General features: G+C 33.6%; 1 protein-coding gene across 1 annotated transcript; it reads left to right on the plus strand.

Moving 5' to 3' along the window:
• The first annotated feature begins 618 nt into the window (after positions 1-618).
• Positions 619-12,967, plus strand: LOC134255244 (dnaJ homolog dnj-5-like). The gene is made up of 13 exons (XM_062737757.1): positions 619-706; positions 4,006-5,357; positions 7,195-7,300; positions 7,734-7,894; positions 9,258-9,309; positions 9,605-9,689; positions 10,547-10,615; positions 10,759-10,818; positions 11,447-11,494; positions 11,611-11,730; positions 11,876-11,977; positions 12,245-12,354; positions 12,563-12,967. Exons 2-13 carry the CDS (start codon positions 4,028-4,030, stop codon positions 12,732-12,734), a joined length of 2,415 nt encoding a protein of 804 aa, XP_062593741.1. The 5' UTR covers positions 619-706; positions 4,006-4,027; the 3' UTR covers positions 12,735-12,967.
• The last annotated feature ends 700 nt before the right edge of the window (positions 12,968-13,667 follow it).

The following is a 13,667-nucleotide window of genomic DNA, read 5'->3' on the forward strand; positions in this document are numbered from 1 at the left end:
GCTCAGGGCCAATGTCAAAATCTCTCAAAATGTAGGTAAAACTTCAAGGTTTTGACACAAAAACTACACACAAGGTATCTGCCTGAAGAGTGAAGACCTAGCACCCAATCTTGAAAAATAATACTAAGGGTTAAAACTTAAAAGTGAAGGAGCAATGGTAAAAAAAAAAAGTTATTGGTATATTGTTCAATGGTAAAATTATGAAATTTTGCAACAAGAAAGTCAAATGTCAAGGTCAAATGTGTAAGTCCCCAATTAAGGCCTTGTCACAATTAAGAAATATACACGTGAAAATTGAAAGCCGTAGCATCATCCACTTTTGAGGATGATAGGAATAATAATGAGCACTTTTGAGAATAGTTTTTGGTCTGTTTCAACAGTCGTCTGCCACTTAGCCAGACTATTGATGAAACAGACCAAAAAACTTTTATGCCATCAAATCTTCGATTACTTGCTCCTAAAAATCCATGACACAGTTCTTAGCAGCACCACAGACATAAGAACATGTTTTTAAATGCCTCTGGCAGTACAATATATAAAATGTGCCCACTCGGTTCACCATACATATTTGATCTCGCTGTATCTCGTTGTTATTATTGACTTTTAGCGGATGTCACGTGACAGGTGCGAGATTTTCGAGTTGACAACTGCAAGTTCCATGCCGATAGATGGATGAGAAGTCAGAGGGATTTTTCTGAATTTTGATGTATGTAGAGTTATTCGATGAGTGGTTTAAAAGAAATTAAACAGAATTTTGTCAAATGTGATACCATGCACGAAGTATATTGGTGAAAACAGTGTTAGTTTCAGTATACATTGTCCAAGAAAGAAAAAAAGAAACATGATGTTGCTCTTCATTGTACTACGTAGTTTCCTTTGAATGTTCTTGAAGAAATTTATTTTTGACAGCAAAAACATGAAGACCATTCTGGATCTTTATGAAAAAAAGTATAAGATGAAATTTCGTACAGTTTCGTAGGCTTGCAAAACATTAAATTGCAGCTCGAAATTCATGATGAATGAAGTTGCATGAGCTGAGTTTACATAATTAGTAATTAGAAAGATATCTCATTACAAAATACGTTTGGCTAAGTGTTTTTGCAAGGAATGAGTTATGGATGACTGAATTAAAGTCTCGTAAGGAGCTCCTACAGCTTAACTGAATTTTTTGCCTTGGATGATTAGAAATTTTCCTTGCCATCTCCACAGTAAATAGGTCTGGCACAATCTTTTCATTTGGTTCACAGGCACTTGTTTCAGAAATTATTTTTTAACCCATAGTATAATAATAAGACAAGGTATGTAACTACGAATTACAATCAGTACTCCCCTCCTCAGAAACGCACTCATTTACACTTTCAGATGAAATGCACTGGCAAACTTTTTATTACCATTGATATAATTTATCTACACAGCCATATCGGCATGCATATTTTTGTTTTCATTTATCTCCGTAAACAGCGTCAAAACTCTGCCCGCCGAGTGGAAAGTGGAACTCAACCATGAAACGGTATGTGCTGATTCCGAAACAATTTTGATTGGCTATATAAACATCATTATCTAAAACTACATCGAAAAATTAATGTCAGAGTGTTTTTATGAAAAATGAGACGTAATCAAATTTTATTTATTCAATGCAATATTTTAAATCTGGAATTGAATTTTTAAACTCACTGATTTATTTAGTTTTGTTCTTTGCCTGAGATTATGACATACCATTTTGTGGTTGAGTTCCACTTTCCACTCGGCGGGCAGAGTTTTGACGCTGTGTACGGAGATAAATGAAAACAAGATATGCATGCCGATATGGCTGTGTAGATAAATTATATCAATGGTAATAAAAAGTTGTGTAGATATATGGTTGTGTAGATAAATTATCGCAGAAGACAATGGTAATAAAAATTTTGCCAGTGCATTTCATCTGAAAGTGTAAATGAGTGCGTTTCTGAAGGGGGGGGGGGGGTACTGATTGTAATTCAAAGTTAGATACTACCTTGTGTTATTATTAGCTCACCTGAGCTAATAGCTCAAGTGAGCTTTTCTGATCACATTTTGTCCGGCGTCCGTCCGTCTGTCCGTCCGTCCGTCTAGCTGTCTAGCTGTCCGTCTGTCTGTAAACTTTTCACATTTTCGACTTCTTCTCAAGAACCGCTGAGCCAATTTCAACCAAACTTGCCACAAAGTATCCTTGGGTGAAGGGGATTCAAGTTTGTTCAAATGAAGGGCCACGCCCTCATTCAAGGGGAGATAATTGGGAATTAATGAAAATTTGGTGGCATATTTTAAAAATCTTCTTCTCAAGAACCACTGTGCCAGGAAAGATGAAACTTATGGGGAAACATCCTCAGGTAGTGTAGATTCAAATTTGTTCAAATCATTACCCCCGGGGGTAGGGCAGGGCCCAAATGGTTGACCAAAGTTTTACATAGAAATATATAGGAAAATTCTTTAAAAATCATCTTCTCAAGAATGACAAAGCCATAATTCATCATATTTATATGCAAGCATGTTCAGGTAGTGTAGATTCAAGTTTGTTCAAATCTTGACCCCCGGGGGTAGGGCGGGGCCAAAATGGCCGACCAAAGTTTTACATAGAAATATATAGGGAAATTCTTTAAAAATCTTCTTCTCAAGAATGACAAAGCCATAATTCATCATATTTATGTGGAAGCATGCTCAGGTAGTGTAGATTCAAGTTTGTTCAAATCATGACCCCCGGGGGTAGGGCGGGGCCAAAATGGCCGACCAAAGTTTTACATAGAAATATATAGGATATTTTCTTTAAACGTCTTCTTAAGAATGACAAAGCCAGAATTCATCATATTTATATGGAAACATGCTCAAGTAGTGTAGTTTCAAGTTTGTTCAAATCATGACCCCCAGGGGTAAGGCGGAGCCAAAATGGCCGACCAAAGTTTTACATAGAAATATATAGGATATTTTCTTTAAACGTCTTCTCAAGAATGACAAAGCCAGAATTCATCATATTTATATGGAAGCATGCTCAAGTAGTGTAGTTTCAAGTTTGTTCAAATCATGATCCCCAGGGGTAAGGCGGAGCCAAAATGGCCGACCAAAGTTTTTAAAGATATATATAGGAAAATTCTTTAAAAATCATTTTCTATAAAATAGCAAATCCATGATTGGTCATGGGACTACTTTTGGATTTAAACTTTACAATAAAAAGCCATTTTCTACTTTTTCCTACCCTTAGTGCTCAGGTGAGCGATGTGGCCCATGGGCCTCTTGTTATACTATGGATTAAAAACTTTTTTCCGAAACAAGTTCCTGTGATTTGGTTGTGTAGTTTTAATTGGGTATACAGATATGCAGGGTTCAGGATGGCATCTTTTGTGTATTAGGCTATGTGTTTTCTTAACTGAAATTACCACATAAAATATTTCAGACATTTAATACTACACAAAATACATACTGTAGAAGCAAAAATTTTCGTGGGGATAAAATTTCGTTGATTTGTCATCAAAAATAGTTTCATTGGCATTTAATTTCGTTGTTTTGAAAGTAACCCTATATATTTCATCGTCAGATAAAATTTTGTGTGGGATTTAATTTCGTTGATAATTGTTAACAACAAAATAAACGAAATTTAATCCCCCAGGAATATTTGTGCCTTTACAGTAATCCTGAAACAAAGTGCCCATGTACACAACTTTCATTCATACATTAGAGATTTAGGATTTGATTAGTACTTTTTTATATGCAATTTTTCAGCATGATAAATTCCATCATAAGATTGCATCTCCTTCAGAGACTTTTAACATTTTTGGAAGCAAATGGGGGTTATGTAAAGCGATGGATTTGTGACCACAGTTACTTTTTGAATGAAATTATAAAGGAGGTCAATTGTCCTCAACAAGATGATTTATTAGTAATAATTCAGATTTCCTGGAATTGCTTTTCTTGTTATGTGTGATGATAAATATATATAGTAATTGAGGCAATACTTCATTCTAATAATTTATTTCTTTCATTCATACATTACAGAGAGTCCATGGGGATTTAATCAATGGCTGAATCACGATCCAGAAAAGACCAGCATGGGGCATCTGATGGCATCCACTTCATGGATAGAAACAGAAGTCCAATGGGAGATAACCTGAATAATGCAGCTCCCATGTACAGCACCTGGACCCAATTCAGTGGTATGCCAACACAAACCATGACAGACACTACAGCACCCCAGATCCACTGGGACACATTTAGTCCCTCTAGCAGTCCTTCTTTTGATCAAGTTTATACCAACCTGGATCCCAATGCAGAGTACCTCAGCCAAATATTGACCAACATCAGGAACAACCCCAGTGGAATTGAGACAGACCCCCGCTTAGCCGATCATAGTTTGCATGGGAATTCAAGCTTTCACGAGGCAAGTATGGAAGGACAGTCCATGTATGCCGAGACCTTGAGTAGCTGGAATAATGTGAAAAACTATGATCCTTTTGGAACAGATGATGTGTTGAAAACCTCTCAAGAACCTACTGAAAATGCTCAAATAAGGTCCAAACCCTCATACTCAGATATTGCTAAGTCTCTCAAGTCTAAACCAATTCAGAGCAAGGAGAAGGAGGAAGTGGACACTTCAAAGAAGAAAAGCACAGAGGCTCATGTCGGAAAGCATCACAAAGGGTTTGGTCGCAGAGGTTCCCATTTACAGAAACAACATTCTAAGGGGCACTCTACTGTGGCTGATGACATGGAGTCCAAAGTGAAACCCAATTCTAAATATGGTTTGGACAATTTTGATGATGTAGGTAATAATGAGGCCGGTAATCTCAAAAGTGAAAGTCTGGAGAGCATTCCTTTGCTGTCAAGAAAGGGTAGCACCAGCAGTGTCAGTAGTGGGACTAGTGGAATAGAAGAAATTCATCTGTCCAAAGGACCCACTGCAGGAAGTAAGAAAGACAACTCTGCACAGAAGACCAAAGTGGAGGGGAAGCAAGAGAAAATACAGCAATCGAAACCTGCTGAAAAAACTTTCTTTGATCCAAGAAGAATTTTTCAACAGAACAAGTCCTCAAAAGATGCTTCAAAGAGCTCAATGGATGCTACAGTGTTAAATAATGGTAAACCTGTGGGAAGATCAAAATCAAGCTCAGAAAATCACAGAAAGTCTTCAGATTACATCAATAATGACCTCAGAGATGCCAAGAAAAGGACAAACCAGTCAAGCTCCAACAAAGAGGCTGAGAAAAAGGAGAACTCTAATGTTAGTTCAGTGAAGACTGACAAGAAACAAAAAAATAGTTCTGTCCAGACTGACCTTCACATGACAAAGAGAAGATCTAAACACACCAGGAATTCTCAGCACCAGTACTCATTTGATCAGGAGTATATAGGTAGGTGTTATTTAATTTAATCATTTAACCAATTGTATAACTTGTTGTCATGCAGTAAGCATAAATTTTAAATACTTGTTAATGCATATTGCATAAGGTCATAATGAATTTATTGAATGATTGAAGTTTTAGCATTAGAAAAAAATATTTTTTTAATATTTTAAATTTTCAAAAGCAATAAAGGATAGTAAGGCTATCTAAATTTAATTCCCTGGTTCTCAGGCCAATTTTCTCCAAAAAAGATGCGGGAGGGCGGCATTTTATTTTTCATTTTATTGGCAATAAAGTAGATGAGGGATGTATTTTTTTTTATTTTAACTTCCGAATTTTCTTTAACATAAAGATAATTTTTTTAATCACAGATATACTTTCCATATCTGGTCAGAATTTCTGCTTTATCCATTGCTTAACAGCGTGTAAACATCGTAGGTAATGTCCTCGATTGTATTTTCAAACGAAGTAGCTAAAATCTCATTGTAAATAGCTACCGGAAGTGATATTTGAATACTAAACTACGAAACAAATGAGGTCGGAATTTTTTTTCCCGGATTGGTCTCCGCAATACCAACTTTTTATTTTATCAAAAATACAATAAAATCGGCAATGCGGCTACCTCAAAACGGATGCGCGCGGGCCTGAGAACCAAGATTTCAATTTTATATGGCCTAATGTTAATATTATATGTTTTTGCCTTTCCCACAACAAGAAAAGACTTGAAATAAAAACATAATGTTAGCATTTTCATCTACATGATTGTAAAAAGTAAGGAAGATAGCTAATTTTGCATACTGCTAAAATTTCCACTTATACTGTATAATATATCCATAGGCCTTTTACCAAACTTTTGTCCAGTGATGATGTCCCCCAAGGTTGGGCTAACTTAGTCAAACATGACCATAAAAATTTATTATATAGCATTTCTTACATTCTTTACTTACAAACTTCTTCTGGACAAGCTGCATCATTAGTGATGAATGTTATTGTATAATATATTATATATGATATAGACTACGTAATGTGATTGTCACATTAGACCAGAATTTCAGTTCTAAATGTGGCTATTTTGCTCATAGTCCCAGAAACTTGTTAAAGTCGGGTTACTGTCAAAGCCCATGGGTCTCTTGTTATTCTTTTCATGTGTTCTATATAATATTGATAAATTTTGCATGTGTTTATTATTGATTGACAGTGACATGTGCATGGCAAAAGTTAAAATCCATATAGAAACACTTGTTTCTGTTTTGTATGTATTGAACTATTATAATTGTAATTTATTACAATTAAAGTAAATATGTAGGGAAATATAAGCCTATCGGGCAGCTGATAGGTTATTATTCACTAAGCACTATATCTTTCACAGGTTAATGTTAAAGAAAAACAATTGATGTTTTACATCAATTTTTATTTTGGTTTTCTTTGTAAAAGTAAATTTATGTCTTTCAACTTTTTACAAAGTGAAAAAGTTTTTTATACACAATGTTTTTGGGGGATGAACATGGTAAGCATTTCTAATGAGTAATCATTATATGTACAGGTTTATGTACATGTATGCTCCATTCAGAAAACACTGCAAGATTTAATAAGCAAATTTTTCCCAAATAGCACAGTAATTAAGGAAAGTTCTTATTTTTAAATGTGAGATTATCTTTATCATAAAAAAAATATGCACTGTAGAAGTCTTTATCCATGTAATTATAGATATGGTAACATTTTGTCTCAGGGAAGTTTTATCTGTATGCATGTGTGTAGGAAGTCGTGCTAGTCTAGTGTTATCACACAGCTGGCCTATATTCTCCATGGTGTAATATTATGACTGGGAAATGTTTGCTTTTTTCAGACGAGTGGGTAACTTACATACTGGAGAAAACTAAGTCAGGAATAGCCTATCTGTGGTCTGCCCTTGTTACTTGTCTACTACTACTTCTAGGAATAGTGGTCTATTTGTAAGTATGTTAACAAGTATCTTAGATACTTAACCATTAGAAACATTTCAAAGTGAAAGTACACTGTGTGTCTTAAATTTTTATCCTTTATTTGTTCTTTTATAATCATCAAACTTAACGATAAAACAAATATGCATTCATCACAAAAACAAAATTCTTAGATTGAATTTACATGATTACATGTTTTAAGTACTTGAAAATGACAGTTCACTCAATGTCAGGTGAATTAATGCATGTAAGAATAGCTGACTTAAATTCAATGCATATCACAATAAAATAAGTGATTACAATTAATACAAAAGGTATTTAAAATATTTTCTTGTGGTACAAATTACAAAACTGATAATAATTAATAAGTAAAGGAAACGTATGCAGATATTATTGCAGATTTTTTCTTTGAAAAGTTTATAAAAGTTATTTTTGTCTTTTCCAGAGTGACATTTTGTGTTCACATCATAACATGGACATGGGGCAAAGCATCAATGGTTGTCAAGACAAAGTTATTCAAAAAATATTTTGATAAATATTCTACTTCAACCCAAGAGTCGGGGTCAAGAATAGGACTTGAAGCAAATATAGAACTTCCCGCAACAGGTACAGTATTATTTATTATATCTAATTTAAATCACAACAAACAAGAAATATGTTTTACAGTTTGGTGTCTTGAAGGCAAATTTTATTACATACCTAGCTTATATTTTTCTTCCATGATAAGAAAAAAGTTCAAACTTCAGCAAAACACTTATTCAGTGATAAAAATTCCTGTGTAAGGGAGTTAAATACAGCGTTTTTTTTCCTTATATAACTGGTACCAATAAACGGCACCGTTCCCAATGCCAAAAAACGTTAATTTTTCCCAATTCTGTGATTAAAAATTCCCAATTCAACTTATAACAAAAGATTACGATGACATCATATTTCTTGTTAAATGAAACATTGTACAAGTTGACTAATTGTTTTACTTCCGCTCGAATCGACAGTAGAGAAAGTCGTAATTTGGCGGGAGCACAGGTTTAGACAGCGTAGTGTCATACATTTTGACAAATTGAAAGCATGACAATGTGAAAACAAGGGACGTTGATATAAAAAACAATAAGTACTTGTTGTTTATTCTTTAAAACAAGGATTAATAGGTAATTAAGTTGGAATAAATGCAAAATACGTTGCATTTGCATAAATAAGAAAAAATTCTCCTTTGTTTTTCTTCGAGGTTATTTTTCCCAATTGAACTGGTACCAGACCCTTTCCCAATGGGTGGAAAAAAATCACTGAAATATGCTGCAGAAGTTTCTAATGTTATAATGCACTATTGATATTTTCTGTTACGAATTGTGTCTTAGCTTTAATTTTTAACTGGTATCACACCCTTTCCCAATGGGTGGAAAAAAATCACTGAAATATGCTGCTTGGGTGAAGGGGAATTTAAATTGTTAAAATGAAGGGCCAAGTTTCCTCACAAGGGGAGATAATCAAGAAAAGACAAAAATAGGGTGGGGTCATTAAAAAATCTTCTTCTCAAGAACCACTGGGCCAGAAGACCTGAAACTTATGTGGAAGCATACTGGGGTAGTGTAGATTCTAAATTGTTCAAATCATGACCCCCGGGGGTAGGGCGGGGCCACAATGGGGAATCAAAGTTTTACATAGAAATATATAGAAAAATCTTTAAATCTTTGATATTCTGTCTGTTAAGAATTGTGTCTTAGCTTTAATTTTTATTATTCCGGTATTTTGACCAGGGCATAATTTTGTAATTTGCTGCAAATTATGAAAGTTTTCATAGAATTATATAGGAAAAATGAAAATCTTCTCCTCAAGAACCACTCTCTTGCTGCAAATTATGAAATTTGTTTTATCTATAAATATGTTATTTCCTTTCTCTATAATTTGTTCATTTACATTATAATTGATATGTAAACTTTCAGCATGCAATACATGTGTAGATGTTCATTTATAGGTGAAGAGGCCATGCAGCGGCTTCTAGCTTGTAAAGGAAAAGACCCATATAGGTAAACACAAGACTTTGTTATGTCAGGATCCTATTTAGTTAACCTGCAAAAGTAACATTTTTAATCTGTCAACAGCATATATTTTACAATAATACGTGTTGCAAAAAAAAAAAAAATGAAATTTTCAGTTTATCACGAAGGCAAAGATACTAAGGTTGAGCAGACACATTCTACTTTACTATACATAATGATAACTAATAGAGGTTTTTTTATTATTATTATAGCATGAATATAATATATACAGTGTATCTGTGCTCTGACTTTAAAAAAAAATTTTTTTGGTGTTTTATAACAGCATTTTAGGATTAAGATATGAAGTTACCGATGAAGAAATAAAGAGATATTATAAGAAGCAAGCTGTGCTAGTCCATCCAGATAAGGTAGGGTATGACATACTGTCAAACAAGAATATTTGGCGCACTACTAATTTTAGCACTTGTGGCGCAAGAGCCCCTGAACGCTAAAATTTATTGTGCGCTAACGTATTTCTAAATATTATTTTGTGTGCTTGTGTTCAAAGCTTTCACGTAAGTACATGTAAACCGGAACACGCGATTACGTAATGTCGAAGGGCCGTTGGTAGGATCGAACGAGAAATTCCTGCCAAATTATAATTTAATTAAACTATTGTTTGTTGTTACCCTATAAATATCATAACCACCTTTCAGGTTTGACATCTCGGCGTGTCAATCATCTATTGCCTTAGGTAAACAATGCAATCAAGCATGGCGATTGAGTTTGCAGACAATACCTAATTATGATAACGGTTTATCCAAGTAACTTTCTTTTGATGCATGAATTGTTTTAATATGAATAAAATGCATAAATACTCCATTTCTTTTTTTTAAAATAAAACTAAAAAAAAATTAATATTGTGCCACATCCATGTGATTGCAACAGTACGTTAAAGTTGACGAATGTTTACTTATATATACGGAAGTGCTATTGTGTTTCCGTGCTTGACTAACCAAAGAGTCAAATATGGGGATGGATAAAAAAATGTCACATTATACATGTATATTCTAACAGGTCCCTGATTTAATGACAAGTACAAGCGCTAAAATTTATTTGCGCCAATGCATTCCCACTTGCGTTTGCGCTAAAATACGTATGTGCCAAATTTTCTCATTTTACAGTATAATAGTCCATGAATCATTTGTCCATAATGTAGTTGTACATGAATCTATTGAACAGAGATCAAAATAATTCTATTTTATTGGATTTTTTTTCTTTGCAGAATACTCAGCCAGGTGCTGAGGAGGCCTTTAAGATTTTAGGACATGCCTTTGAATTGATAGGTGAACCGGTAAGTATATATTTGACACTCTGCATTATGTATCTTGAAAGTATTAAGCTATATGCACAAAACTTTCCTCCTTGTTATTTGAAAACCTTGAGAGAGTGAAAAATTCAAAGTGCAAAAAAGTGACATGAATTGTGTGATTCCAGGAACAACGTAGAAAGTACAACTGTCAAATGGAGGAGGCAACTCAAGCTGAAGCAGCCATGGTAAACACTTAACTTTCTTGTTGAAATGCATCCATAATTTTGCATGCATTCTCTAGTGACCATTGCTTAAGTTATTTTCCTTACATAACATTTTAACATCAAGTAATTACACAGAAAATTGGGGGATACTGGTAGTTGTAATTGAAACAAATATGAACTGCCAGCTTGTTGGGTCAGATCAAAGAACACGGGATATCTTATATTCTTTTGGGGTGAACAAATAAGTTTTATCATAAATACATGTACATAAAGTTGATATGATTTTGACATCATTTTTTTTTAATTTATAAAATAAATTTTTGGCTTTCTTAATCCTCTGTAAAATCCCATGAACTTGCAATATTTAGTATCTACTTCATGTTATTTCCTTTTTAAAAAATAATATATTGTTCTGGATTCATGTCTATGTCTAATAAACCTGCAGTGCAGTAGTTACAGTTTATGACAGACTACATGTCTTTACACTAGGACTAATGGAGTAATTGTCAGTCTTTTTACACACTTGTCGTGTATTAAGACATGCTTCTGCTCAGTCTATTGCACTCTCATTAATTAAAATTTTAAATATTATGTCCATGTTCTTTGACTTTTACTGACATAATTTTATATTTTGTATTTTTCATTCCAGAGAGAATTCAATGATCTACTTGCAAATCTCCACGACAAGATTCAAGAGGTAGGAATTGCATCATTAAAAACATATGTACTTTCAAAATAGAATCTGGTGAAAAAGTTTATGAATTACCTGTAAATGAAAAAACTTGTGTCCAAAATCTGAGTTTATAATTGTAGGCAGCCAATCTTATGCGTTGTGATAACTGTGGAGGTAAACACAAGAGGACGCCTACAGACAGACCCTGGTATAGCGCTCGCTTCTGTAAACGGTGCAATATACGACATTCTGCCAAAGAGGTTAGTATATATCTATCTAGCTATGTATGTCGGCTTTTATGTCTTTGTAACTTTTTAGACTGTAATTGAAGTTCTAGTTTTGATTGCTGATATTCATGATTTACCAATGGAATAGATTTTCTGTTCACAAAAATAAATATTTCAGGGGGATGTATGGGCAGAAACTTCAGTATTTGGATTTTTATGGCATTACTTCGCATGTATGGAAGGAAAGATATATGACATAACAGAATGGGTTTCTTGTAAGGTAATATATCAGAAGTTATTTAACTGCTGCATAAATTCTCTCTTTGACCTTTCCCTTTTTAACTTCCTTAACTGCTGCTGCGACATTATTCGTTGAAAACCAGTTTTCATGGATTTTGATGTTTGAGTCAATCCAAGATATTCTGTGAATTAAATTTAATTAAATGTGTCTGAAAATATTCTATTCAGTGCTTATAATTTATCTATTAACGTATGCTTATATATATCTTAATAACATCCTGAGATGTCAATTTTTTACTGTATACAGAAAGACTACTTTAAGCATATGCAGCCGAACGCCCACCATGTGTTTTACAGAATTGCTACTGAAGGAGGACGAGCTCCAAATAATAATCAACATCAGCATGGCAGATCAGGGTAATTTTGGCCATTGTTTTTCATTTTGGACTCTATTTGATGGATTTGGTGCACGAGAATTCTGACAAGCTTTAAGCTGATATTAAAGGGTGCTGCAAAACATATAAGCTTTTTAAAAAAAAAATGATGTTAAAGGGTGCAGCAAAACATATACATGTATATTTATATGTTTCATGAACTAATGAATATGATACTTTCCCTATTTCAGTGAAGCAGATTTAGAAGACTTTATAAATCACTTATTTCATCAAGCGATGAGCACAGAACAAAATGGCAATGCTCAATGGCAACCTCCCCCCTCACAGACTCAGCCCTCCAGTCAGAACTGGGGGGCCGCCAATGCTGCCAAGAAAGCCAGGCGGAGGAAGAAAAAACATTAGACTCCACACTGCCTTAATTAACTCTTCTATCCTATATATGTTGGTTTTTGTAACATTTTTGTCTCATTCATTTTAATGTAAACAAAGGAATTGTTGAAGGTTTCACTTTCTTTCTTTGAACATATCAGTTTATTGTCACAGACTAAAACTCTTTTTTTCATTTTTCATCTTCATGTAGAAGACAATACTGGTAAAGTTGAGACCTCTTGGAAAATGTTAATGTATAAATCTGTGTAGGAAAGGCAATTCACTGGAATTTTGTATGATGATGATGATGAACTTGTAATTTTCATAGTAAAGATGATAGTGATTTTGTCTTACATTTTTGGAGAATAAAAATATCTTGCCATGTATTTCATAAATTAAGCAATCTGGTGCTTTTAAAGGGATATAATGAGGTGCCAAAATCGGGGAACGGTGGCTAACTGTTGTTGGAAACTTTGTTTAAATACTACTATTGTTAACTTACAAGGGAAAATAACTTGCATTATGATCTAAGATCAACAAATCTTACTTAATGAAATTTTTTAGGACATTAGTGTGTTACACTCATACATATGTATCCTTACATATTGCTAAGCTTGTAATTCCAGATAATATTGATATATATATATTATTTCAGAATGCATTTCAGCTTTTATAATTATCATCATTAACATTGATTTACTTCAAGATCTAAATCCTTTCTAACTAGAAAGGAAGAAAGTACATAAAGATCCTATAGAGTATGAATTTGAATGTTGTATCATATACTTGTCTTATGTTGATACAATGTGTTAACTTTGTATTTTGAAGACAGATTTCTTGTCTTTTTATTAAAAATTGTTATACATGTAATGCTTACAAGAAGGTAATATCTTTTCTGTTTATTTCATGTATTTGAAAACAAACTTAAAATAAATTTAGGTAATTAATTGATAATTTGTTTTGTTT

Source organism: Saccostrea cucullata, unplaced genomic scaffold (genome assembly GCF_032062105.1).
Source record: "Saccostrea cucullata isolate Sc308-1 unplaced genomic scaffold, CSIRO_AGI_Scuc_v1 ctg127, whole genome shotgun sequence".
NCBI classification, from domain to species: Eukaryota; Metazoa; Mollusca; class Bivalvia; order Ostreida; family Ostreidae; genus Saccostrea; species Saccostrea cuccullata.

Excerpts from the sequence above, each read along its gene's own strand:
- LOC134255244 (XM_062737757.1), top strand. The coding sequence starts at position 4,028 with ATGGCTGAATCACGATCCAGAAAAGACCAGCATGGGGCATCTGATGGC. Across the intron at positions 5,358-7,194 it reads ATTTGATCAGGAGTATATAG|ACGAGTGGGTAACTTACATA; the intron begins GTAGGTGTTATT and ends TGCTTTTTTCAG. Across the intron at positions 12,355-12,562 it reads CATCAGCATGGCAGATCAGG|TGAAGCAGATTTAGAAGACT; the intron begins GTAATTTTGGCC and ends TCCCTATTTCAG.